The 24,331-nt window shown below is 49.3% G+C and overlaps 1 protein-coding gene across 6 annotated transcripts; it reads left to right on the top strand.

Annotated features, from left to right (window-relative positions):
* Nucleotides 1–294: 294 nt before the first annotated feature.
* SLC17A9 (solute carrier family 17 member 9) lies at nucleotides 295–24,331 on the top strand. Of its 6 annotated transcripts, XM_039563672.1 has the most exons (16): nucleotides 295–442; nucleotides 1,050–1,175; nucleotides 8,407–8,604; nucleotides 9,553–9,692; nucleotides 10,325–10,424; nucleotides 11,382–11,512; nucleotides 12,338–12,434; nucleotides 13,331–13,427; nucleotides 15,392–15,479; nucleotides 15,770–15,804; nucleotides 16,330–16,445; nucleotides 16,906–16,961; nucleotides 17,475–17,504; nucleotides 17,609–17,756; nucleotides 23,486–23,599; nucleotides 24,230–24,331. In XM_039563672.1, the coding sequence occupies exons 1-15, from the start codon at nucleotides 348–350 to the stop codon at nucleotides 23,562–23,564; spliced, it is 1,536 nt and encodes a 511-aa protein (XP_039419606.1). In that variant the 5' UTR covers nucleotides 295–347; the 3' UTR covers nucleotides 23,565–23,599; nucleotides 24,230–24,331. The 6 variants fall into 6 exon arrangements, with proteins under 6 accessions (XP_039419606.1, XP_039419608.1, XP_039419610.1 ...); XM_039563674.1 differs by lacking the exon at nucleotides 1,050–1,175; XM_019284513.3 differs by lacking the exons at nucleotides 295–442; nucleotides 1,050–1,175 and adding an exon at nucleotides 1,213–3,973.

Genomic DNA, 24,331 nt, shown 5'->3' with positions numbered 1-24,331 from the left:
GGGAGGACAGACCCTGGTCCGTCCCCTCCTTCCCTGTCCTCGCTGTGGCCGACGGGGGTGTCAGCAATTACCGGAGGAGAGGGAACGAGCAGAACCCCGCGGTTCTCCGGGGCTGGAGGGGGCGAACGCCCCCGCCGCGGGCCGGCACCTGCCCCGCCCGAGCCCTCCGGCTCCCCGGGTTCGAGGCTGCCCGGGGACCCAGACCGGGACCGGCACCGGGCCGGGCGGGACTTCCCGGCACGGCGGGCGGGGGCGGCGGGAGGCGCTGACACGTGGCCGCGGCCCGGCGGGGGAGGGAGCCGGCGGCCGCCGCGATGTGAGCCGGGGAGGCGGAAGGCGCTGCCCGCATGGCCGCGGGGGGCGGCGGCAGGAATGTGCCCCTGGGCAGCGGCCCCCGCGACGGCATGAGGCGGGATGGCGGCGCCGATCCGTACTGGTCCAGGTAAGGCTGGACCCGCTCCCGCTCCCGGGAAAGCCGCTCCGCTGCTTGCGGCGCTCTGCCGGCACTCCCCGCATGCCCCCGGTCGGTGCCCTCCCGGCCCCGGCACCCCTCGCATCTTCGGGCCCCGCCACCCCCGCCTCCCGCAGCTCCTGGGAAAGATGCGGCTCCGGGATGGAGGGGGTCGGGCGGCCCCCGCACCGCTCCCGGAGAGGCGATTTCGGAGGTGCCTGGTGCTCCCCGTCGGGCCGAGACCCTCCTGTCCCTGTCCCCGGCGCTGCCCTCCGGGAGGGACACGGTCCCACCACCCCGGGCGGTTCCCGCTGTCTCACCCCTCCGGACTCCAGCAGAGGCGGTAGAAGGAAGGGGGAAGATAAGGAATTACTGTGAAAAACCGGGGAGGGAAAAACATCTATTTGAGCTTATTTCTGGCCTGTAATCAGTGAATTAAACACCAAACCGTTATGAGGTTCTTATCGGAGTGTTCCAGCGGGGATGTTTGTACTGGCGATAGTCATTCATTAAGATAAAGTCTGGAATAGGAACTGGGCAGCAGCTAGACAGCATGAACTGCTCTTGATGTAAAGTCATTAAAATACTTAAAATACAGGCGAAGGCAGGGTGATCCAGTGTTTGGAGCAGACTGGGACACCTGGGGCAGTGCTACTCCTCTCTGCCACCCTGGGGAAGTCATTCAGCACCAAGACCTCAGGATCAGCCCCTTCTCCCAGCTAAGGTAGGATAAGATGGTGATTCCAAAGTACCATTGGGGCAGCTGGAAGTCATGGTCAGGCTTTTCCAAGCTGGGAGCCCCTGGACTCCCTGTGCTTTAGAAATTTGGCTCGGTTTCAGCTGACTGATGTCAGCTGTGGTGGCCAGCCCCGGGTCTCCCCTTTCCCCCTTGCCTTGGGGTCACACCGTGGTGAACTGGCCCTGGCAGGAGAGCAGAGGGACAGCCACAGGACAGGTGGCACCCGTGCCAATGCACAGGAACATGAGGCCAAGGGCAGGGATTGCCCCCCCTTCCAGCAGCAATCAGCCGCTGGATGAGTTGGTGTTTATCAATTGCTTTCTGCAGTGACAGCAGGCTGATAGCGAGCTTTAAACTGCCGTCCCGAGAGAGGCTTTTCCTGTAGTCAGATTGGGAAGTCTCATCAAATCCACGCTCACCTGAAGAGTAAGGGGGTGGGTCTCAAAGACGACCTTTGGCACAGAGGCTCTTAACATTTGAAGATTCTTTCCCCCTCAAGCACTTAGGAAAATTCCTTCTCTCTGTCTCCCCCTTGCTAACTTTTCCCTAAGTCTTTGTGAAGTGGGAGTGGTGGGACCCCACACCGGATTTTCATGAAGCAAAACTTTAATTTATATGCTTTTCCTGTAGGAAAAAATAACCAACAACAAACAAAAAAACATTTGACCAGAGCAAGCCCTCCTGTTTCCCAAATCTCTTCGGAAAATGCAAAACGTAGATAACACTTTCCAAAACAGAAGGGATGAAGACAGCCTGTTGATCGAGGCAGACATTTTAAATGGTTCTGACCCTGCTAAGTGGTGCTAATAATTGAGAGAATCCTGTTAGTGGGAAGGAGGGGCAGGATAACCCTAAGGCCCATCAGATCATTATCTATATTGCTGTCGTTCACAGAAGCTGAGTTCGTGTCCCTACTGTTTAAGTGTAGACACACAAGTGGTCACAGCCCTTGTTTGGGGAGGTTTTATGAAGGTTTTATGGAGGTTTTATGGCCTAAAGTAAACTGGGCAGGTGGAGGGTGATTAAGGGGGAGCAGAAAGGGGGAATGAGCCACCAGAACATACGAGCAGGTTGGTCAAGTTTTATAAAGTACCTCATTGGGTGGTTTGAAGTAAATTTGGTGGACAGTTTGTGAACAGCATATGCAAATAAATAACTTTCATAGTTTCCAAGTAGCAAATTATTGCCATGGAGGCAAGGTGTTATCAAGTGGGGGAAGTGACATGGGTTCTCCTTTCATGCTCCAACAAAAGACATGCCAGGCAGCCTTCCAAGATCTGTCAGTGCAAGGAGAGATAAACAGTTATCTTGGCAGGTTTATTTTTCTGTCTTTGTTCACGCTGCTTCTTCTTTTGTCCTCCCTTTTTTCAACTGGCTTTTCCTTCCTCTTCCACTGTTCTTGCCTTGTGTTTTATCCTGCCTGCCTTTCCCAAACTTTTCTGCAGGTTTGCAATGGCTCCATTATCACACATCTCTTCCAAGAACAGCACTTGGGGATTTCTGTTTGGGGCTTGAAAAAGCCCTCGTGCTTATGTAGCACATCTGGACAGTTAGAGAGCATTTCTTATGTTGATCCTAACATGCCAAAGCAGGACCACTCGGGCAGCAGATGCGTTCGAGCATCTCTGGTTTAACTGAGGGAAGACCAAAGCAGTGAAAAGAGAAATCAGATGCTGAAGGTTGCACACAAAGCCACCAGCAGATCCAGCAGTGGGTGTGTGGCTCACATTTTGGATGGTGCCTCCAGGAGAGAAATGCAACATGAAAAAGTCACTGTGTCCTGGGAAGCAAATGACTCCTGAAGCCACTCTTCATCTCCCAGCCTCTGGCTACACCTGAAGACAAGGGGTGACTATAGCAGTTTCTTTAAGCTCCAGAGATAAAAGGAGTTCTGGCCACAGTCTGGTCTCCAGTCACCTGATCTTTGCCCAGAGACAGCAGTCGGTTGTTTTTTCTGAGTTCTGTGCCCTTGTCTTTTGTCAACATGATGTTGCAGCTTTAGTTGGGTGGGTTTTTTTGGTGGTTGGGATTTTTGTTTTACAAGTTCCTCACCCTGGTTTTCATCATGACCTTGCTGAGAACTTTTTTCACGTGGAAAATGTAAGCAGGGCACACATTTCATTCCTGGCTGATCCATGTATGCCCTCAGATCAGTGTGCAAAGCACGTCTCTGCTTTATTATTATGTTTTCTCACCACCTCCACCTGGACTCAACAACTTCCAGCTCATATGAGCTGCTGAAATCTAATTTCATCTTTGCTTTTGCCGAAAGCAAGAAATGAAGAGAGGGAATAAACCCAGAGCTCGCTTGCTGAACACCACTTTGTTGCCATCTGCAGCTCCGTGGAGGGAGCTTGAGCACAGGAGGCGGACAGGAAGCCAGCAGCTTTCCCAGGAAAAAAAGCCCTGTGTCCTCTGTGCTGCTCTTGTTGGCTGTTAACTGGATTGGGAAAAAAAATCCAACAACCCTCCTCTAAACCCCAAAGCTACTTTTGACAGCGACAAATCATTAGCTTGGAGCTGGTCGGCAGCATGACAAAATCAGCTTGAGGAGGGGGGGGAAATTACTCCAAGCCTCTCTCCTGACAAGCACATTAGGTTTTGAAGGAGAAATTATTGAGAAAAACAAAGAGTGAGAAGTGAAAGGACTGTCAAACAGGGTTGAAAATAACAACCTGGGTATTATCTCCTGGCACAGGAGTGTCTGCACGGCTGCTGTGTTGGTGCCACGTCAGTCAGTCCTGCTTGTGGTGGAGGTTGCTGTAAATTAAAGCTATAGGCAGGTAAGGTGGAAAAGAGGTTTTTGAAGGGCAATGATTCCATGGGACTGGAAATGGGTGATGAGGAGGGAAGTGTTGACATACGGTGGTTGACAGGCCACCAGGCACAGGGGGACCACAGGCACCAGCTGCCTGTGCTGGGGACATTCCCCTGGGAGGTGCCCTCATGCTTGGGCTGCTGGGTGTCCTGGGTTTGGAGCTGGTGGCGTGGCTGGGAGCTCGGTACCACCATGTGGGCTCATCCCATCGTGCCCTCGGGTTCTTGTAGGGTCTGGGGAGTGTCCAGTGCTGGTGGCTGGGATGAGCGAGAGGGCTGAGGGCACTGGGGGTGACTGCACTGATGTGCTCTCCGTGCATCTCCCACAGAACTGTTTCTAATCTCTTTTTAGAGAGGGGAACTGAGGTAGCGATGCCTTCCCCGGGAGGTGGGCGTTGTGCTCTGCTGCTGGTACCTGTGCCCATCCTGTGCAGATCAGGAGCTGCAGCTCCCAGTTCTTCTTCCAGTTATGGAAAACACCCACGGATATTGCAGATGGCTTCTGGCCAAGAGCTGTTGCTGGGACAGGCTGTTCATAGTCTTGCTGTCTAACACAGCTCTCTTACCACCTGAAAATACCTGGCGGCCCAGACTTGTGCCTTGGAGGGGGCTAAACTGGGGCTTAATTGACAGCCTGAACTCCAGAGAGTCCATCTCAACAGTGACCTGCAGTGTCTGCCAAAGCCCTGCAGACTGGGGGAAAGGAGGGAGGCGAGTCAAGAGAAATAAAGTTGAATAAATATTTGCTCTGTGGCATCTACTGGAGAAATTCCTCCAGCAGGAAAACACACTGCAAATAAAGATACCCTGTGCTGCTGGCTCTGCTTCCACTGCCAGACAGCTCAGCTTGGTTTTGCCCCTTTGGGGATCTCAGGCATCCTTAAAAATCCATCCTAACCACTGTGCCCTGAGTGCAGATCTATTTGGTGGGAGCTGAGTCTCAGGGAAATCAAGGGATGCTTCCAAGCAAAGCCATTTCCACACAGTGCCCAAGGCTGTGTTTGGAGGAGGAGAACCAGGAGACATCAGACAGGACTGCTCAAAAAACCACCCAGGAAGAGTCATTAGGGCTTGGGCTAATTATAGTCTGGGTGGTGGTTGGAGGTTTGTGAAATAGGAAGTGTTTCTAGCTGCATGGCTGCTTTGCTCGGTGAAGAGGGTGTCGGTGACATGCAGAAGGGGATGCACCTGCAGTGCCTGTCTCTTGTGAAGAGAAGGGGATGGCGGGTCAGGAGGGCACAGTCTGGGCACTGAGGAGCCACTCCCATCACACAGCACCAAATTAAACAAATTAGGTGGCTCCAGACAAGCTCCAGTGATTCCCCTGCCAATGGTGTGGAGGACTGGTCCCTCTCACAGCCGTGTGTGTCACATATAGCCAGGGCTTGGCCTGGACTGGCACAGGGATGCTTGGTGGGAGATGCTTGGTCTGGCTGGTGAATCAGGTGTGGTGGCACCAGTGACAGCAATGTCTGTGATTTCCTGTGCTCTGATTTAGGCTGGTTATCTGCGGCACAGCTTCCCTCTCCCTCCCTCCCTCAGCAGGGGACTCATTAGATTTAATTTATTAACACTGGTGAAGTTCTACTTCTTGGATGGCTGATGTCACCCACGAAAACTTTTGTTTGATTTGTCATTATTCCTTAGTTTTGGAAAGAGAGTTTTAATTCCTGTCTTTGTGCTAGTCCAGGTTCCTCCTGTGTAACCTCTGCTGTTGTTGTTTTGCACTGAGCAGAACGTTGAGTCATCTGTGGCCTCTGTGATAACTATAATTAGGACAAAATGCATTTACAAAGCTCTTTCCTGTGATGCAAGCACATCATTGTCCTTGCAGGGAAATCATTCCTGCCGTGGTTCCAGGTGGGTGTGAGCAGCTACTGATTTCATTTGGCACTCCTATTCTTTGCTTGGATTTTCCTAGCTGGATGTGCTGCCTATGGAGGAACTGGTAGTCTGAAGCCATCATTACATTCTCCCCTTGCCGTGAGCATAATCCCTACTGATACAATTAAACACATAGGAAGAGAATATAGAATGTAGCCGTCAAAGGGAGGCGTATCAGTCAAAGAGAACGTTGAGAGTGTGTCATATACCCAGAGACTAATCTAGTGCTTTGGAATAAAAGTAAAAGTCAAGAGAAAAATGTTCCCTGGAGTTTTGTCAGAACATCAACTGGAGAGGAGGCTTCTCAAGAGAAACAGAGTAAAGACTCCTTGAGATGCTTAGGTCTTTTTCTCTCCCTCTTACACCTTGAGGAGCCATACAAGGTTTAGGAAAAAGGAAGAACTGTTGATCTGGTATTAAAATGCTGCTGTGCTCACCAGGATAACTGCAGGTTATTCTGAACACACCAGAATGACTGGAGAGACAGAGCTCAGTCCCACTCCAGTGAAAGCTCATAAAGGTCTCCCTTTGCTGCGGGGGAAAAGCACAATTTAGGAAACTATCTTCATGGCTAAATAATAGAAATACCTCCACACATCACTGGCTGCTGTGCTTTACTCTGTCACCTCGATTGTTGCAGGTTCAATAGCTCAAATTTATCAGTGCTTCGCTGTTGGAGGTAACAGAGATTATGGCCCGGACTGGCAGCAGCCCATTTGGGCAGGGCAGGCAGGAGTTGTACCTGAAGTATCCCATCCCTAAGGGCTCTCCGTAAGGTTTTCCATGGCCTGTTATCCCCACCTGCCCTCTGCCTTTGGTGGGGGATTTATACCCAGAACCTCCTGTCCATATTGTCCTGCTGGGGTTTCTGTGACCCAGATGTGCAGTGTCCAGGAGCCTTTGGTTTCCCTGTGCTTTTCTGTAGCAAGCTGGAGTCAGTGGAGCCATTCCAGTGTTCCTGGAGCCAGCTGGGGCTGGTGATTACTAACCAGCCCACCTTTGGTTTTGTAGCAAGTGGAGATATGATTGAAGATAACTTCCTGTCAGGGTAAGCCCAGGAGGGACTCCTGAGAGTGTTTCCCAGCCTGTTCAAATGACTGAGGCACGTCAACCCCTGCTTACTCATTCCTCCAGCAAAGATAAGTGAGGTTTGCCAGTTTCTGTGTTATTTTGTGCACTCATGCGTGTGCACTGTAACAAAAGTTCCAACCTTCTAAACACCAACTGAAACACTTCCAGTTCCTCCTGCCAGAGGTTAGCACTGAGCTGCTTATCTGCCTTGTCAAGAAACAGCAATAAATCCACCTCCAGCAGGTTCACCTGCCCACCGTGTTCTGCTTTTCATTGTTCCTTCACCTGCCCCCTGTGATGGCCCATTTACACCTCTATAAATGGGTTTGTGCTGTGTGGGATTAACCCACATTTATCATCATTCCAGCACAGAGAAATCAATGCTCTCTTTGATATAAAAGGTGACCCGGGTTGTTTCCCACATGGAGAGTGGGTGTGTTTAGCAGGGTGGAAAGCCCAGAGGTTACCACCCTGGTGCAGTGAATTCCTCTGTAGCAGAGAGTCTGTTTGCTCAGTGCTTTGTGCTGTGGCCTCTGGGCATAGAAATAATCAAATACAAATAGTACCCATAGTGGGTGTTCTTACTCAGCTTTTAGCTCTGTAATTCCACTGGCAAAGGGGGGGACCCAAAGTGGTATGGCTGAGGGAAGGCAGAGGCATTTACCTACACCTGGGCCTGATATTTGCAGCAAAATGTGTTTGTTTGCTCCAGAAGCACATCACTGACTCAGAGATGAGAAAATTGCTTCTCATGTACTTCCAGCCTGTAGGTGCCCTTTTCTTGAGGCTGAGAATTCATGCAGCACAAATATATATTCTGTTAACATATTTTGACTCTTATTATCTAAAACTTCTTGTCTGTCCAGGCTTAATCATTTTGCTCCTCTCTCTGAGCTCTTCATCCCCATCATGTCTTGTCTCGCTAAAGAATTCCTGCATATCCCTCCTATTTAGGAAGGGTAACACACAGACCACCTTCCCTGGGGAATGGGTAGGAATGCCAAATAACTAATGTTTGCCACCAAGAGGTGTGTCTCATGTAGGTGCTTCCAGCCTCATGCCCTAACCTTTCCTTTGTTATCTTTTAAAGAACAGTTTCTTGTTTGGGGGAAGAAAAACAAACAAACCTTTCCTTCCTGCCTTTCCATCCATCCACAGCCAGCGATGTCCAAGCAGCCCGTTCCACCTTGCAGCCTATGGACAGACATTTGCTGGGGTCAGATAGTGTTTGGGATGAAGATGGCAACATTCCTAAAAGCCAGCAGATGGGATACACTCTGTGTCAGAACCGCTGTGCCCCAGGGGGGTTGTGCTGACCTTCATTTTATCAAGACAGGCTCGGCTTGCAAAGCAAACCCGACCCCTAAATCCTCGCTGTGCACGGACCCACCGCGCACAGCATCCCCCCTCTGCCCTTTCCCCTTCTTCCTCTCCATCCCTGCAGGCCCGAGTCCCGTGTGTGGACGGTGATGCTGCTGCTGGGGACGTGCCTGCTGTACTGTGCCCGTGTCACCGTGCCCATCTGCGCTGTCGCCCTCAGCTCCTACTTCAACTGGGACAAGAAGCAGTCCGGCGTCGTGCTCAGCAGCTTCTTCTGGGGCTACTGCTTGACACAGATTATTGGAGGACACATCAGTGATCAGTACTGGAATTTATTCTCATGTTTTCTTTTTTTAATGACACTTAGCTTGGTTTTGACCCCTCAGCTCCAGTCTGAGCAGTGGCAGTGCCAGGTTTCACAGTGATGAGGTGGAGGGTGAAGTGTGTCCATGGGGAGACGCTCTGGTTGAGAAGGGATGTGGGTGGTTTAGACTGACCAGATAGAAGCTGTGGATGTCTCATCCCTGGAAGTGATTCTAGGATTCTGTGAATACAGCCTTTTTGATTTTATCTGCCTAGATGATCTTTGTTCAGCACTTCCAGTCTTTCTGCCCTATATTCTCTTGCAGTCTTTTCTCAAGCAAGTCCCCATACGCTGTTTCCATCATGTTTAGAAAAGCCAAGTGTCTCCATTGTATCACATGAATTAAAAGCCAAACAATTTCCCCAGCTGGCTGTAAGGGAAGATCTGAATCATTACCTGCTTGAGTCCCTTTCCCCAGCCAATCTATTCTTGGTGAGAGAGCTTTTCTATGAAATCTTTTGTGAGGAGCACATGCCTGGAAGGGGAGCATGATCCATGCAGTGCACTGTGCTGTTTAATCAGGGTCCTTAATAGTTTGCAGGAAAACACCTGGAAAAACCTCAATGGTAAAAGGCAGAGCTGATGTGAAAGAGCAAATGGAAAACACCATCTCTGGTTAAAAGAAGCAGAATGGTGGCAGCAGTTGGGCTTCCCCTCCACCACCATCAAGACTTGAGTGGCTCAGTGCTGTGAGAGCTCTGGGATCACTGGGGTTGGATGGGCAGTGCTGGCAGGAGGTGGGAAGGGAGGAGGTCAGAGCTGCTCCCCAAGGGCCAAGAGAAGAACAGGTTTGACAGAAAGGTTGCTCTTAAAAACAGGCTAAACTGGGAAGGGCACTTGAGTCTTGACTGGAGGACTTTGCCCTTTTGCCCTCCTGTCTTTGATAATGTGTTTTCTGTCTTCCAGAATAGGAGGTGAGAAAGTCCTCCTGCTTTCAGCATCAGCCTGGGGGTTCCTCACAGTCCTCACCCCGCTGCTCACCCACATCACTTCAGCCCATCTGGTTTTTATGACCTCCTCCAGGTTCCTCATGGGGCTGCTGCAAGGTGAGACCCCCATCCTGAGTGTGTCTGTGTGTCTGCCTGTTCAGGGGCTTCCTTGCACAGAGGCTCATGTGCAGCACGTTCAGATGCAAATCCTGTGGTTTGCAGGGCATGAACTGTTCCCATGGGTGTCTGAGCAATTCTCTGCCTCAAAACTGCCTCCACATCCACAACTTCCATGGGAAAACACAGTGACATTTCTAGAGAAAGTCACTGACAAGTCATTACCCTGTAGAAATCCCTCTGCCAGACAGGGGCTGCTGGCTTCAGAAACCATCTCTGGTCGTGTTTGGTTTTCCACATTTTTAAACTTCAAAGCAGTCAGAGAAAATTTGCCCTTGCCAAAACTTTTGGATAATTTGGGGTGATTTTCCTTCCCTCTTGCCAAGCTGCAGCACTGGGAAGTGCATTGGCACTGATGGATTTACAGTAGCAGTGGTGATGATGAAATGGGATTACAGAGAAGGCACCAACAAGCCTTTGATGGCAATGGATCCACTTGGTTTATTTTATATCCCTGTTGTGAATTCACCAAAGGTTTTGCTGCTTTGTCTCAGTGTTTAGCTCACTCTGGATCTTTTAAATTTGATTTTGGTTTGCCTTACTGCTCCCTGCCTTGCTCCTGTTTCTCTCAGGAGTGTACTTCCCATCTCTGGCCAGCCTGCTGTCCCAGAGGGTCCGGGAGAGCGAGCGAGCCTTCACCTACAGCACAGTGGGGACTGGATCCCAGTTTGGGTGAGTTCAAAGGCCTGTAAGCAGCGAGTGACAGTCTCTGGACATCGTGTGTGATGAAATGCCGTTAAATAGTTGGAGGCAAAACTCACAGCCCAAAGTACATGTGGATTCATGGGTCCTCAAGGACTCCGCCTGCAGCTGAGGAAGCCTCAGGCAGTGGCTGTCCTGCCTGTCAAGCATTTATGTAGTTTTCTCTTTCTTTTCAAACCAGACTTTGAAGACTGTTTGCAACATTTAATTACTATGGGAAACAGCCCAATTCAGTAGGAAGAGCAAGGGTCAGCCTGACACTGGTCACCTGCGCTCTGATAGATGGGAAGAATAGAACTTGTCCATCTCTGCTGATCTCCATCAGAATTTCCTTTCTAAATGGAAGGGTTGCTTAAAAGACAAATAGAAATATTACTGTGTTGAATCACTTCATTTTCCAGTGTGCTCATTTCTTTTGCTGCTTTACACATTCTCTGAGATACTGCACACCAGAAACCTCCTTTTCTTTCCTCAGTGACCATTTTTCAGTGTGGGGCAGGTGAGGGTGAGGTCCCTTTGGGATTTCTGCTGCCAGTGAGGATCTGGCCCGAGATGCCACTCAGGGAACAGGACAGGCTGCAGAGCCATGGTGGGACTGGTGGCAGCACCCACACATGCAGTGACAGAGAAATTCTCCCCTGTGAGGGTGCTGAGGCCCTGAGGTTGCCCAGAGAAGTGGCTGCCCCTGGATCCCTGGAAGTGTCCAAGGCCAGGTCAGACAGGGCTTGGAGCAACCTGGGAGAGTGGAAGGTGTCCCTGCCCATGGCAGGGGGTGGAACAAGATGAGCTTTAAGGACCCTTCCAACCCAAACTATTTTAGGATTCTGTGGTTCAGTGACAACAGCGTTGACCCCAGGGAGTCTCCCATCGATGTGCTCAGTCTGAGCTCTCAGCCAGGGCAGTAAATCCAAGTGGTTTCCCTTGCAGAACGCTGGTGATTGGTGGTGCAGGATCTCTCCTCCTGGACTGGTACGGCTGGGAAAGTGTTTTCTATTTCTCTGGTTTGCTCACTTTGCTCTGGGTTTATTGCACCTGCAAATACCTCCTGAGTGAGAAAGGTGAGTCCAGCTGCATCCCTGGGGCTGACAGTGCTCCCGAGGATCTGGGAACTAAGTGATCCCTCTCCATTATTTTCATTATTTCTGCAAATTCTGTGTGTTTCCAAGATCATGCCTGTTATTACGCAAAGGCCTTTTGCTCAGATGTGTTCTATAATACACGCTGTGTCTCACCCAAGATCCCCAACCCAAACATGAGGATTTGAGCTCTTGCAATGCTGATTTCGTATTTCAAGTCCCATGCTGGATTATATCATTGCTAAGAGCCTGATGTGGCTCCTCAGTAGTCTTTAAGCACCAGTGAAAACACAAAACAGAGCATGATCTTCAAAGTGGATTAAGCTAAAGCAGGGCAAGATACTTACTCCAAACTAAGAGCATCTACACATAGAGCTTTTAAAAACCAGTTAATCCACAATATCTCTTCCCAAATAACTGCCTAGGAGTAATTCCACATATGGACAAACCATTACACCTGGCTACAGCATTATTAGGGTGAGTGTGGTATGTAGGAGCACAGCTCACTGGGAGCTGGGTGTGTGCCTGGTGCTGGACAGAATCCAAACCTGGTCCCTGCCAAGGGACTTTTCTTTAATTATGAAAGAGATACAACACACAGGTGAAGGTGGCTGGATGGGGAGGGGTGTGGAAAAATTTTGGTCAGTGTAACAAGGTGTTTTCATGAGCTTTCAATGCTGGTAGAGCCAAAAAAACAAGGGTTAGGAGGAGATTAAAAGTGGTTGTACAGCAGTATCCCCGGGCTGCCTCCAGCTGCACAGACAATTACTGACCAGAGCTTTCCTTTGGATGTTTTCTTCCCTGCAGAACTCATCATCCCCATAGACTATTTAACGAGAGGCCTCTCGATATCCAAGCAGACCAAAGTTCCCTGGAAGCAGCTGTTTAGGAAGGCACCGATCTGGTAGGCAGCTGCATGCATTGGCCAGGCTGGGAGCATCCTCCCTTTTCTCCTCTCTGGGCTTGTTTCTTCTGCCCCTGTGGTTTTTGTCCACTTATTTATATATTTGAGAAGCAGAACCAGTTTTCTAATTCCTTCTGTATAAATAAAGAACTGAAAAGGTGAGCTTGGCAAAGGTGGTTTATGTTCTATCCAGAGGACTCAAATGTTACTGGCAAATCTTTCTCCCTCCCAGGCTGTTCCCCCTGGATGAGTCCTGTGCTCCTCCGGAGTGATATTTTCCACGGATCTTGTTAGAAATGCTGATTGTAATGGGCTCCTAAGAAGTGCTGCTCAGGGGCACTGGGTGGCACAGGCTGTGTTCTCATTGCTGGCAAACATCTTTTTAATGGCCATTTTTCCTTTGGGATGCTGCAGTGGGTACTGAAGCTCATCCAAGCGTGTTCCCAAGGGCTGTTTTAAGGCGGGGAGGAGGAGGATGGGGCTGCAGGGCAGCAAACCCATTCCTGCCTTGAATAACAATGGAGCTACTAACAAATCCCTAGAAAACCCTAAACAAAACCTCTCGGAGCAGGAAGGCTCTTGCAGGGCTGGAAGGGACCGGTGGGAAATGCAGTGGCATAATTAGCGCTTCAATTAACCTCGCCTGGCCCCGGGGCTGTGCGACGGGGCATCGAAGGAACCAGCTGCAGGGAGAAAGCTGAAAGGAGTGGTTATCTGTGACAAAAATCTCAGGAATCTCAGGAAGCCAAAAGGAGAAGTTATCCACGATGAAAATCCCAGGAAGCGATTGCAGTGCTGCGAGGGGTTTCTGTTAGGAGCTGGAATAGCGAGTGCCCGGTTGCCCCCCAGCGTGACCTGGCACTGCTGATGGTTTCCTCTCCGCTGTTTGTTTTCAGGGCTGTCATCATCGCTCAGCTCTCCACGGCCAGCACGTTCTTCACTCTCCTCTCCTGGCTGCCAACTTTCTTTAAGGAAACTTTTCCCGGCTCGAAGGTGGGTTGGCTCCGAAGCAGAGGCACTGCTGGGCACCTGCCAAAAGGGGCTGGATAGGGAGGAAGATGATGGCAGAGGGATTTGGGGAGGGCAGGCTGGGAGGCAGGAGGAGCTGGGTGGTTTCCCTGCGGGGCCGGGAGCAGTGGCACCGCTGCGTGTGCTTTTGGAGATCTCTCCAGGTTGCAGAGGCTGGTTTCTAGTTGCTTGTTTAGGGATGCTGAAGGGTACCAGAGCTGGGGCACTCTCCATATAGGGAAGAGCAGGTTGTTTTGGGTTTTAGACTGCTTTTCCTCTGGTTTTCAATTAGCACAAAGCTCATGACATTATGCTGTTGCAAATAACCACCATTCACTCCTAGTTTTTTATGGGGTTTTTAACTGGACTAACATTGTACAGCTCAGATCTGCCTGTGAAAACTATAATTACCATTAATAATGTGTACTTCAGAAATACTACAAAAGCTCTCTGCTCAGCACAAATGATACTCCCATTTCTCAGAAAGCCAGGTAATACTCATCTGGGCTGAGAGCTGGTATTTCATTCTGTTCTCAGAAACTCAGGCAGTCTTTTCCACAATGGCTCTGTTAGGTTTTACAATTTCCAGAGCTGCTTACAAATGCCTTTTCATATTACACATGTAAAGCTCTTTATGGCATACTTGATATTTATATTAAAATCATGTGTTAAACCAGCAAACATATTGTTGTGACAAGATCTGTGCACCTCGAGTAATGTGCTTGTGCAGCAGTAATTTACCATCTGTTAAGCATTATATCGTGGTGCCCTTATGTAAGATGCTCTATAGAGTGCTCCTGCAGCTGATAATCGCTTCATGCAGTTTAAAACAGGGGCTGAGGCAGGTTGATTCTAAAGGATGGGTGATAATCCCTAATGCAGGGAACCTGTGTCACCTGCTGGCCGAAATCCCTTGCTGCAGGTGAGCTGGGCAGCTGCCTGTGGCCACCTGAGTGAAGGTGATGGAGGGTTTGGCTCAGGGTGATGGGCTGTGGGAAAAGACAAGGTTGGGATTGACGTGCTGAGCAGCCCCCGCTGGTGTTAACAGACAGCAGAAGCACCACCCCACAAAGTCCGTGGGGTAACATTTTCAAAAATGACCAAGACCCAGATTTTAAAGGCATGGAAAGGTGCAGAGGGACCCTGGTGTGATTTGCAGGAGCAGCTTTAACAGGACTATTCAAAATCAAGATTATTCTGCCCTCCCACACATCCCAAAGTCAGAGAGGAAGGGAGATGCCTGCACAGGGTGGTGGGCTCTGAGCAAAGGGGGGATGCTGGGGGGGATGGATGAATAGGTTGAACCAGCTGAGATGAAATCCAGCCCAGCCCACACTGATTTCAGCTCCTGTGGGATCTGGGCACCAAAGTGCCCCTGAGCAGCTGTAATCCAGCTGACCAGTAATCATCTGTGATTACAGCTGCAGCCCACTTAATTGAAAATAGGCCGAAGGATGCTGCTACCCATAATGTTACCTAATCCTGCCATTAGAAAATCCAGCTATGCTCCCTCAGCCTCACACAGTAACGCTGCTAACGAGCTGGAAGCTGCTGGAAATTTTGCCAGCAGCTTTGCTGGGGACCCACAGGAAACCTCCACTGCTCTGTGGCTCCCTGCCACATCATCTTGCTGAGCGGTAAACTTTGCCACATTTAATCCCTCTTCCCCAGCGTTTTCTGCCTCTCCCCTGGATGCAGCATTGCTGGGGAAGAGGGAAAGACAACAAATCTACAAATGCTACAGCCCTGTGATGCACCTGCCCCCTTACAGAGCTTGGAGTGGGGCATGGTGCAGCTGAGAGCTGGCTCTGCAAAGGGGGTAGAGATACTGCAACGAGTCCTGAGTGCTTCATTATTTCTCCTTTCTACAGGTACCACAGACTGCCAGAATATTTGTGAACAAACTCAGCTCTGACAACAAATCTCTCTTGATTTTCACTTCTTTTCAGGGTTGGGTGTTTAATGTAGTCCCCTGGCTGGTTGCAATTCCGACAAGCTTGTTCAGTGGATTTCTGTCTGATCATTTAATCAATCAAGGTGAGAGCTCTTTTTGGCTTTTCCTCAGCTCTTACATGATGTGGGAAGAGGACCTGGGTGGGAGCAGGTGGGCTTGTTGGTAGGGAGAAGTCCCAGCAAATAGACAATGTGAGGTTCTGATACAAAAGCAGAATAAATTCTCCAGTCTCCAAATCCCATCCACGTCGATCTCATTCATAACATCCACCTGGAGGTGAAATCTGGGCATCTGAAATCTACCTATGTTATAGTTTCCTGGCTGGACAACAAGGTGAGCTGTGCTTAACTCCAAGTGTCCCTTTTTTTTCCAGGGTACAGAACCATCACCATTCGTAAGTTCATGCAGGTAAGAGAGCTGAAGTTGTGGGAGAGACACCTGAGCTACCAGTTAAACTCTGATAGCTTGGTAGACCTTGTATGGGGGTTATAGGTGGAAAAAGGAAAGATTTTCTGGCTTTGCACATTAACTGGTGGTCAGGGTGTATGTGAAAGGAAATCCAGAGGAAAACCCTGGCTGAGGAACAGAGCATGGACCAATGGTATCATTGAGCACAGTGAGTGCTCTGAAGGGGTTCTCCTTCACAACCTGTCCCTGGTCATTCCAAATGACCCCTTAGATACTGAGGAAGCAGCAATAACAGGGTGAACAGAAATAGAAATGCTGGGTGAGAACACAGTGTATCCTCTGCTCTGCAGCACTGCATCCCTCTGGACAGACCTCTGACACAGAAGGACATTGGGGAAAAAAAAGAGAAGCACCTGGTGCACACTAACTCTTGCTATTGGAAAAGGGAACAGTTTGTTCATGGCAGGAGTTGCTTTCTTCCTTACAGAAAACGTGCTGTGGTTTTTAATTTCTCCTTTTTTCCAGGTCATTGGCTCTGGCGTCTCAAGCATTTTTGCTTTGTGCCTGGGCCAGACCTCCAGTTTCTGCAAAGCAATAGTGTTTGCCTCGGCCTCAGTTGGACTGCAGACCTTTAACCACAGGTAAGGAGAGCCATGGGGACAGTGGCCCTCAGCTGTCCTGCACATGTGGCATTTTGGGGTCTCAGAGGAGGCTGCCTCCGTCCTGACTGTGAGAACAAGAACTGGCACTTGCCTGAGCATTGTGTTTGGGACTCTGCGAGGTTGGTGGAGTTTAGTGCCCTGTGGGTTGGAAATGATGCAGCAAACCTCTAGCGTGGGGAAGGGCTTGGACCAGCCACTATGAGGGAGATGGAGCAGGAGGGGAATTGCATTGCAGCACCTCTGAACACTTGGAGTTGAATTGTTTTCCTTCTGATACTCACCTGTGCTGCTTCGCTCTCAGCTTCTTCTTTCTCCTGCCAGTGCTACTTCTTGTGCAGGACCTTTCCTTGTGTTTGACAAACCAAACTGAGTAGATGACAGGAAAGCAGTCCATTCCATTCAAACAGCCATTTATTTCCCCCCCTCTGTTTCTCACCAGTGGCATTTCAGTAAATGTGCAGGACCTGGCCCCCTCGTGTGCTGGCTTGCTGTTTGGTAAGAATTCTGTGGGGCTTCTGGGGGGGGGACATGGTCACCAGCATCATGTTTTGAGGAGGAGCAGCTCTGGGCAGTGTCTACTCTATGTGTGCAGTCTCAGCTTCCTTCTGTGATAAACCTGCCGGTGCTGGGGGCAGATAACAGCACCAAGGGGCCTTTCTTATATCTGTGAGGAGCTCTGCTGCACCCAGGGCTGGTCTGGGGCTGTGTCAGTGGTCTCTGTCAGTTGTCCAGAGAAGCTGTGGGTGCCCCGTCCCGGGAAGCGTTCAGGGTCAGGTGGGATGGGGCTTGGAGCAGGGCTAGTGGAAGGTGTCCCTGCCCATGGCAGGAGGAAGGAATGAGATGTGCTTTACAAAGTCCATCCCTGCTCAAACCAGTCAGTGATTCCATGATGAGAAAGACATTTTGCCCGACATGCAGATGGGGGGTTGGTGGGAGCTGTGATGAAGCCACTCATGTCTGTGGGTTTTCACAATTTCTTTTCACACCATTTCTCTCTTTTCTTTCCAGGGGTTGCAAATACAGGTGGAGCCCTCCTAGGTAAAGTACTTTCCTGCAGCTATCCTTTCCTGGGGAGCCCTCTCCCTGCAGAGGGCAGGATCCAGCCCAGAGCCTTTGCATGTTTCTCTTCTCTCTGGCTGCAGGGGTCATTTGTGTGTACCTGGCTGGATACCTGATCGAGACCACTGGCTCCTGGATTTCTGTTTTCAACCTGGTGGCTGCTGTGAACAGCATTGGGCTCTGCACATTCCTCCTGTTTGGAGAGGCCCAGAGGGTGGACACAGACTCTGTGTATGTGGATCTCTAGGGATGAGCTCAGGAAGCAGCTGAAGGACAGAAGAGTGTCACATCTATGGGTCATTCTTGCACAAGTGCCAAAGAACTTTTTTTTTTTTTAGGTGTTTTAACAGGAAAAAAAAATGCTGAAACCAAGTACATAATGGGTCTGGATGAAACCCATGGGAGGAAAGAAATTTAGAGTTCATTTTTTTGCTCAGGGCTGTAGCTGGTAGCTTGCAGAGCCATCCAGCTCAACATCTCCAGTGAGGATACGGTCTGTGGGACCAGTTTGTCCCAGTCTGTGTCTAGTGGACAAATAGCCTTGTGGCCAAAGCAGCTGACCTGGCCTGTCTCCCAAGGCTGCTGTGGTTCCATTCCCTCCCAAGGGGAGCTGCTGCTCCATGTGGGAGTGGGGCCCCCACGCTCTGCTGTCCTGGGACCGCCTGGCTCTGGAGCTGCTGTGCCACCAGGTGTCCTCTGAACATCCCAACGAGTACCTCTGACCTTACCCCCGCACGTGCCTTCGTTCTGCAGCCTGCTCGGCAGGTACCAGCCAGGATTCCAGGGCTGTGAGGTGAATTCCAGGCTTCCCTTCAGGGAATGTGTGCCCTGGACCCAGGGCCATGGGGCTGTTTCAGTACTGCTGTCACGGAGCTGGGAGGCTCCAAGCCAAGCCTGGCTTTGCTCAAGGGCTTGAGGTCTCCCTTCCATCCCTGGTGGGTTCACCCCAGCCCTGAGCCCAGGTGGACCAGCTCCACCATGATAGCAGAGCTAAGCTGTCCCCCGGGGTCAGGCTTAGCTGGGCTGACCTTGCCATGCAGCAACAGCTGAGGAATCCCCCTGGAGCTGTTTTGTCAGATGCTGTGAATGTATGGGAAGAACCAGTCACACTCTGTGCTGTGGATCTACAACTCCCAAATGCTTTCTGCATGATTAGATGTTCCCTCCACATGCTCACAAAGGGCCGAGGGAGACTTTCCAAAGAGCTTGGCATGGGCAGGTTTTGTTTCTGTGTTAAGCATAAATCAAATTTCTGCATTGGGCATCTACAAGGATGTGGATCCCTGTGGTTCCCTGTGTCAGAGGGAAATACTTGGCTGTAGACACCTCTGAGCCTGAATGTCTTAAGTTATTTATAAATATTTTAAAATTTAAGCACCAAGTCCTGTATTTATGTACTTGAGGCCTGATTCTGCATGCTTGTTTTGAGTGGTACTCCCACCAAATCCAACACTCCTTTCTCGAAGGGGACGATCTACCAGCCTCCAGTGTTTGGTTCTGGAGGATCAATGTTAAATGTGAATTTCATATTAAAGCAATTCATTGCCTCTTCTCCCACCCCTTGCTTGCAGCCCTAAAGGATCTCTTGGGTTTCTCTAGTGCTTACCAGAAAATTCCAACTGAGGAGCAGATTGCCCAAGGACCTTGCAATGCAGGGAAAACTATAGGTTCAGGTGAAACACGCCCCCCCCCCCCCAATTATCTTCTTCCTCACCTTTTGTTTTGGCCAAATTTCTTCTTGGAAGACTGTTGGAGCCATGCAAAGTTTCTGAATAGCCTGGCTTGTAGTGAAAATACTGACAGCCTTTTAATTGCAGAGACACTAATGGGTATCACTAAGCTGAGCTGAGCCCCTTACCGGGCAGATTTAGAGATAAGGATGCAGCTGCCTGATGTCTTCCCAAGAGAATAGAGAATCAATGTGGCCTGGCTGGGGACAGAGAGATAAGAAAGTTTTGGGGTTTTTTTTTTTCCTGCTTCTGTGCTCTTTTTTGTCTAAAAGGCTGTTTGCTGCCATAGGTACTGTATCGGGGTGCTGCAGTGCTGCAGAGCCAGGACCCAGGAAAGCTGCTGGGAAGTCTTTAAATCAGTGGGTAAATTGGGAAGAACACCCAGTAACAACAAACACAAACACAGCCAGGCTTGCCAAGGAGGCCCGAGGCTGTGCAGCCTTCTCTGTCAGCTTGTCCTTTGTCCAGTCTGAGCAGATTGCTTGCATGGCCTTTTCTGCAGTGACACAGAAAAAAAAACCTCCTGGGTTTTGTGAGGTTTTAGAGTATCTTCCCTGGCCATTCAGAGCTGCAGGTCAGGAGCACAAGGAGTCAATTCTGCTTCTCTTTGCTGGTTGCACCATTTCTTGTAGAGGAGTTGATGAGTTTAAATCACTCACATTTGAATCAGGCTGCTTGGCCACCCCTTGGATCTGCCAGCTGGGAAATTTGGAACTGATCTTCAAAGGAAAGTGGTTGGCTGTGGCTTCTCTGTGAATCCAACTAACATTCCAGTGAGCTGTCCAAGTTATCTGTCTCTGTAACTGGCCAATAAGTTAAATATTTGACCTACACTTGAGGCTGAGGTTTCATGATCATCATACCTCCTTGGTGAAGTATTGATTTTGCATATCTGTACTGTTATTTGTTTAAGCCAAAGCTTGTGGTCTGCGAGTTTTTGTTATGGAAGGACCTAAAAAAAATAAAGGCAGCAACTCATTTGCAAACTCTGCTTTTCCTTTGGCTGCAGAGGTGTTAATTTGTGTGATCAGTGAGGGACAGAAGAGTATATTTGATGTGATTATCTCCCTAGGGAGAGTATCAGGGCTGTCAGATTTTCACAGCATCCTCACATGTGCTTGTACATCAGACTCGGAGTCTTCTACATCTTCTCACTGATTTTGGAAAAATGAATGAAAAGCTGCCTTCAGCAGAGCTGTGGTCAGTACTCCATCAGCAGCCATGACCCACTATCACTTGTTAAGAGTAATGACACAAACGAAGTGGTTCTCGGGTGAGTTGGGACACACCCTGCAGGCAGATCACCTTCCACATGGTGATCGTGCTAAAAAAATAAAATAAAAATACGTTTCCACCTTTTTTTTATTATCCTCACTGATAGGTTCGAGCAGATGCCAACAGAGGGAGCTGTGAGATCTGGGATGTGGCAGCTCCTGGCCGGCGAGAGCTGCCGAGCCCGGCCCTGGCACAGCTGGCACGGGTAGCGTGGCTGGTGCGGATAGTTTGGGTGGCACATCTGGCAGAGCCTGGCCCTGCCCGCCAGCAGCCCTGACTGGTGGCTCTCGTGGCTGGAGCTGCCTTTGGGAGCCCCAGGATTTGCTGTCCCAGCGTTCCCTGTCATGCCTCACAGGGCAATTGCGCAGTTATTGTAGGGATGGAAAGTTTTGGAGACATTTTAAAAGGAGAAATAGCCATTAAATGAATTTTAACACCTCATCGGTAAGGTCATGTAATCGAGAGAGTATCTCTAAGTACTGCAGACTCCTCTAATTTTCTCCTCATTGTGATCAGAACAAAAGCCAACATGAAACTTGGCATGAAAATGATGCTGAGGATAATTTAGCAGAGTGCAAGTTATCTTCAACTTCCCCTGTCCTTTTGCTCTCCTTACAGAGGTATCAACAACCTCTGACATGCACATTTGAGCTATTTTGACCTTTTAGGTCATTCAGGTGATTTAAAGCTTTTCAGCTCTAAGAAGCTGCAGACCCACCTTAAACCCTGCTCCGTTCTCCAACTGTGCAGAGCCTGAGCGAAAAGAAGGGTTTGGTATTTTTGTCTTTTTCTTTTCTTTAGTATTTTCTCTCCTCTTTTTTCTTTTCTTTTTTTAGTCTTTTTTTCTGCCACATTTCTTAAATTGTCGGTGTCCCAGGTTGGGTCTCAGCTTTCCAGCCTGCCCTGAGCGAGCAGGGACAGGCACAGTGCAAAAGGGCCTTAAAGGCTGATCAGTGACAGGTACCTTGCATTGCTGCTGGGGGTTGGTTTGTATTTAAATTGTTTGGGATATATTCCATAGCTGGCTGGAGATCATTAGACGGATCCCGTTTCATTGCAGTTTGCATAACACTAAATCAATAAACACATTCAAGCAGATGGAAAGCAAAACACAGGAGGAAAGTAGCACTATTTGGAGGAGAAAAGGGATAGCAAAGAGCACTCCTCGCTGATAGTTTTGCTTGGAAAACACAAGCAGATGCTCTCACAGCAGAGACCTGATCTAACATCCACCTGGCAGCTCCCCAGGGCCAGGACATGCCCCAAAGACAGCAGCTCTCAAAGGGCACCCAGTCCTGTAACAAGCGAAATATCACCGTTTATTGCAGCTGTGACCTACTGCGTGGCACGTAATGAGGAATTTTCCATTTCAAACTTTAATGCAATAATTAAGATGTCCATTAAGGTCTTTACAGTTTGGCTGCTTGTAATTAAAAATAGGGGGATGGGGGGGCAATGGCAGGGAGCTGCAGTCCAGGGCATCAAGCTCCCACCGGCAGCTTCAAGTGCTCTCCCCTTTTCTTCCCTATTTGGTTTCTCTCTTTAAAATAATTTCTCTGGATTTGTTTGTAACTGTCTCCAGAGCATGAAAAACACATGAAGAGCAGTCTTAGTTCCCACAAGTACAACTTGGGTTTAAAAAAGAGCTTTTACCTTCTACCAACACCTCCAAAATGCCGATCCTCCTGAGGTGCAGTTCTTGGGGGTGTCTCTGAGCAGTGCCAGGGCTTTTATGCTCCGGTTGGTTTCCAGACTGGTGTAGCTCCTGCTTACACAGTTCCTGATGCAGGATTAAGGGTGGGGTAGGTTTTAATCCAATAATGGAATGAGAAGAAACCCCCATATAAACCCACATCTTCCAGAGTGTCTCTGCTCCTGGGAGGCCAAAGTCCCATTATCCAGTAATTGGATTTGGCCTCCTAAAGCAGGACTGAAATACTGTAAAATTTTGTTCCCAAATCACCAGATTTTTGCAAAGGATTAACAAAAATTAATGATTTGACTGAGGAAGTAGCTGCCAGGAAAGCTTTGGCTGATCCCTTGAATCCCTTCCCAAATTGCTTTCCCTGTACAACTCCCAATTTATGGGTGACTCGCTCTTGCTCCTCCAAACACTGGGCAAGATCTTGTGCAACTTTGACATTTGTTATTCTCTAAAAAGTTGTTTTTAATTTCATCTCCAAAGGAAAAAAATAAATTGCAATCCCACTTCCATGGAAGACAATGGAAAGATACACGTGTAGCAATTACCAGGAGGATTTTGCACAAAGAATTAGCAACCTACTCGTGCATGTCCTGCATTCTCATTAAAGGCAAACTGTTTGTGGGTGACAGGGGATTTTCCTGTGCAACCATTTAGGCTCGTTGCAGCTGTTAAATTCCTTTCATGTCGGGTTTTTTCGCCCCTCTCCTACCAAGTTTCAGACAAACCCACTCATTTACAGCCTCTCCTGTGTGTGAGCTACAGGTGAGGTGGATGTTCCATGAATCTCATCCTCAGCCCTTCAGATGCTCAGAGCTGGTGCTGGGCACAGGAGCCTTTCTATGTTTTGCTCTAATTTTGCCCCAAATGTGCCCATAAACCTGGTGTCACAAATTTCCTGGTTTCAGTCACCTTTGTGTGGTTTTGCTGCTGAGATCAACCTGCTCCTCAGATCCTGCAGATCTTCTCTGCCTCCTCCAGCATCTTCCCTCCAGCTCCTCCATTCCCTGCCCCATTCCACAAAACCACTTGGCAGGTTTGGGGGAGCAGACAGGGCCCCCATGTGTCCCCAGGCTCATGGGAGGGAGGATGTGTCCTCTTATTGTGCACCCCAGACCCTGGTAATTTACTGGTTATTTAGCAAAATAAACCCCCTGAGCAAGAAGTATTATCAGCAGGAGCATAATCAGATATCAGAGAGGAGGTCTTCAGATGAGTAATTTATTGAGATCTCTTATTTCATTTTATTTCAGCCTATCTGGGACACGACTGTGCTTTGGAAAGGGCTGGAGGCTGCAGTTCCCACTGCAGGAGCCACCTGGACCAGCGTAAACCCCCATCCTTGCAATCTCATTTTGCAGAAACCTGTAAGTAGGACACGCACTGCAACAAAGTGGTGACCTGAGAAATGTTTGCACAGCCCTGGGCTGTCCTTCCAGGAGAGTCAGGGCTGGTGGGACACAGGCTGCTCTGCACCTGGACACAGGGTTTGGATCCAGGACCACAACAAACCTTTCAGAGTGGTACCTGTTCTCTGGGGATTTTGTGCCTGGACTCAGCTGGGAGTACAACATCCAAAGTTTGCCTTAGCACCCACCCTTTTCTGGCAGCTTTAATGCAGAGCTAAATACTAGAGCATGAGGAAGAAATGGCATATTTTGGCATTGCCCAGGGGCTCCAGTGTTTGCAAGGGAATCTTTACCACTTGCCTGTAAGAACGTGTCACTCCTCTCACCAAAGACATGGCTTTCTCTCTTTTCCTTAAGTGCAGTGCCAATTTTTTATCCTCTTCTGTTCATCCTCTCCCTCCTCCTCCTCCTTGGAGATTTCTGGATTAAAGAATAAAGCAGGGAATTGATTTCCTGAACGTGCATTAGAGAGGATTATTGCAGGAGATTCATCCGTGTTTGGTGGATTAATATTTCCAGGGAAGCAGCTCCAATCTCAGCCAATACTTCTCTCAACATTCCCTGAACCATTTTTTTTTTCTTTTTCAGGCAAGAAAGAGCATTGGGAATGGGAGGAGACAGAGAGCAGAGGTTCTCAGCACTGCTTTTGAGTTTTGGAACCTTTTGTAACAACAGCATTTCTCATGTAAA

Source organism: Corvus cornix, chromosome 20 (genome assembly GCF_000738735.6).
Source record: "Corvus cornix cornix isolate S_Up_H32 chromosome 20, ASM73873v5, whole genome shotgun sequence".
Lineage (NCBI taxonomy): Eukaryota > Metazoa > Chordata > Aves > Passeriformes > Corvidae > Corvus > Corvus cornix.
Note: the sequence above shows the minus strand (reverse complement) of the source record. Positions and strands in the feature narration are given on the sequence as shown.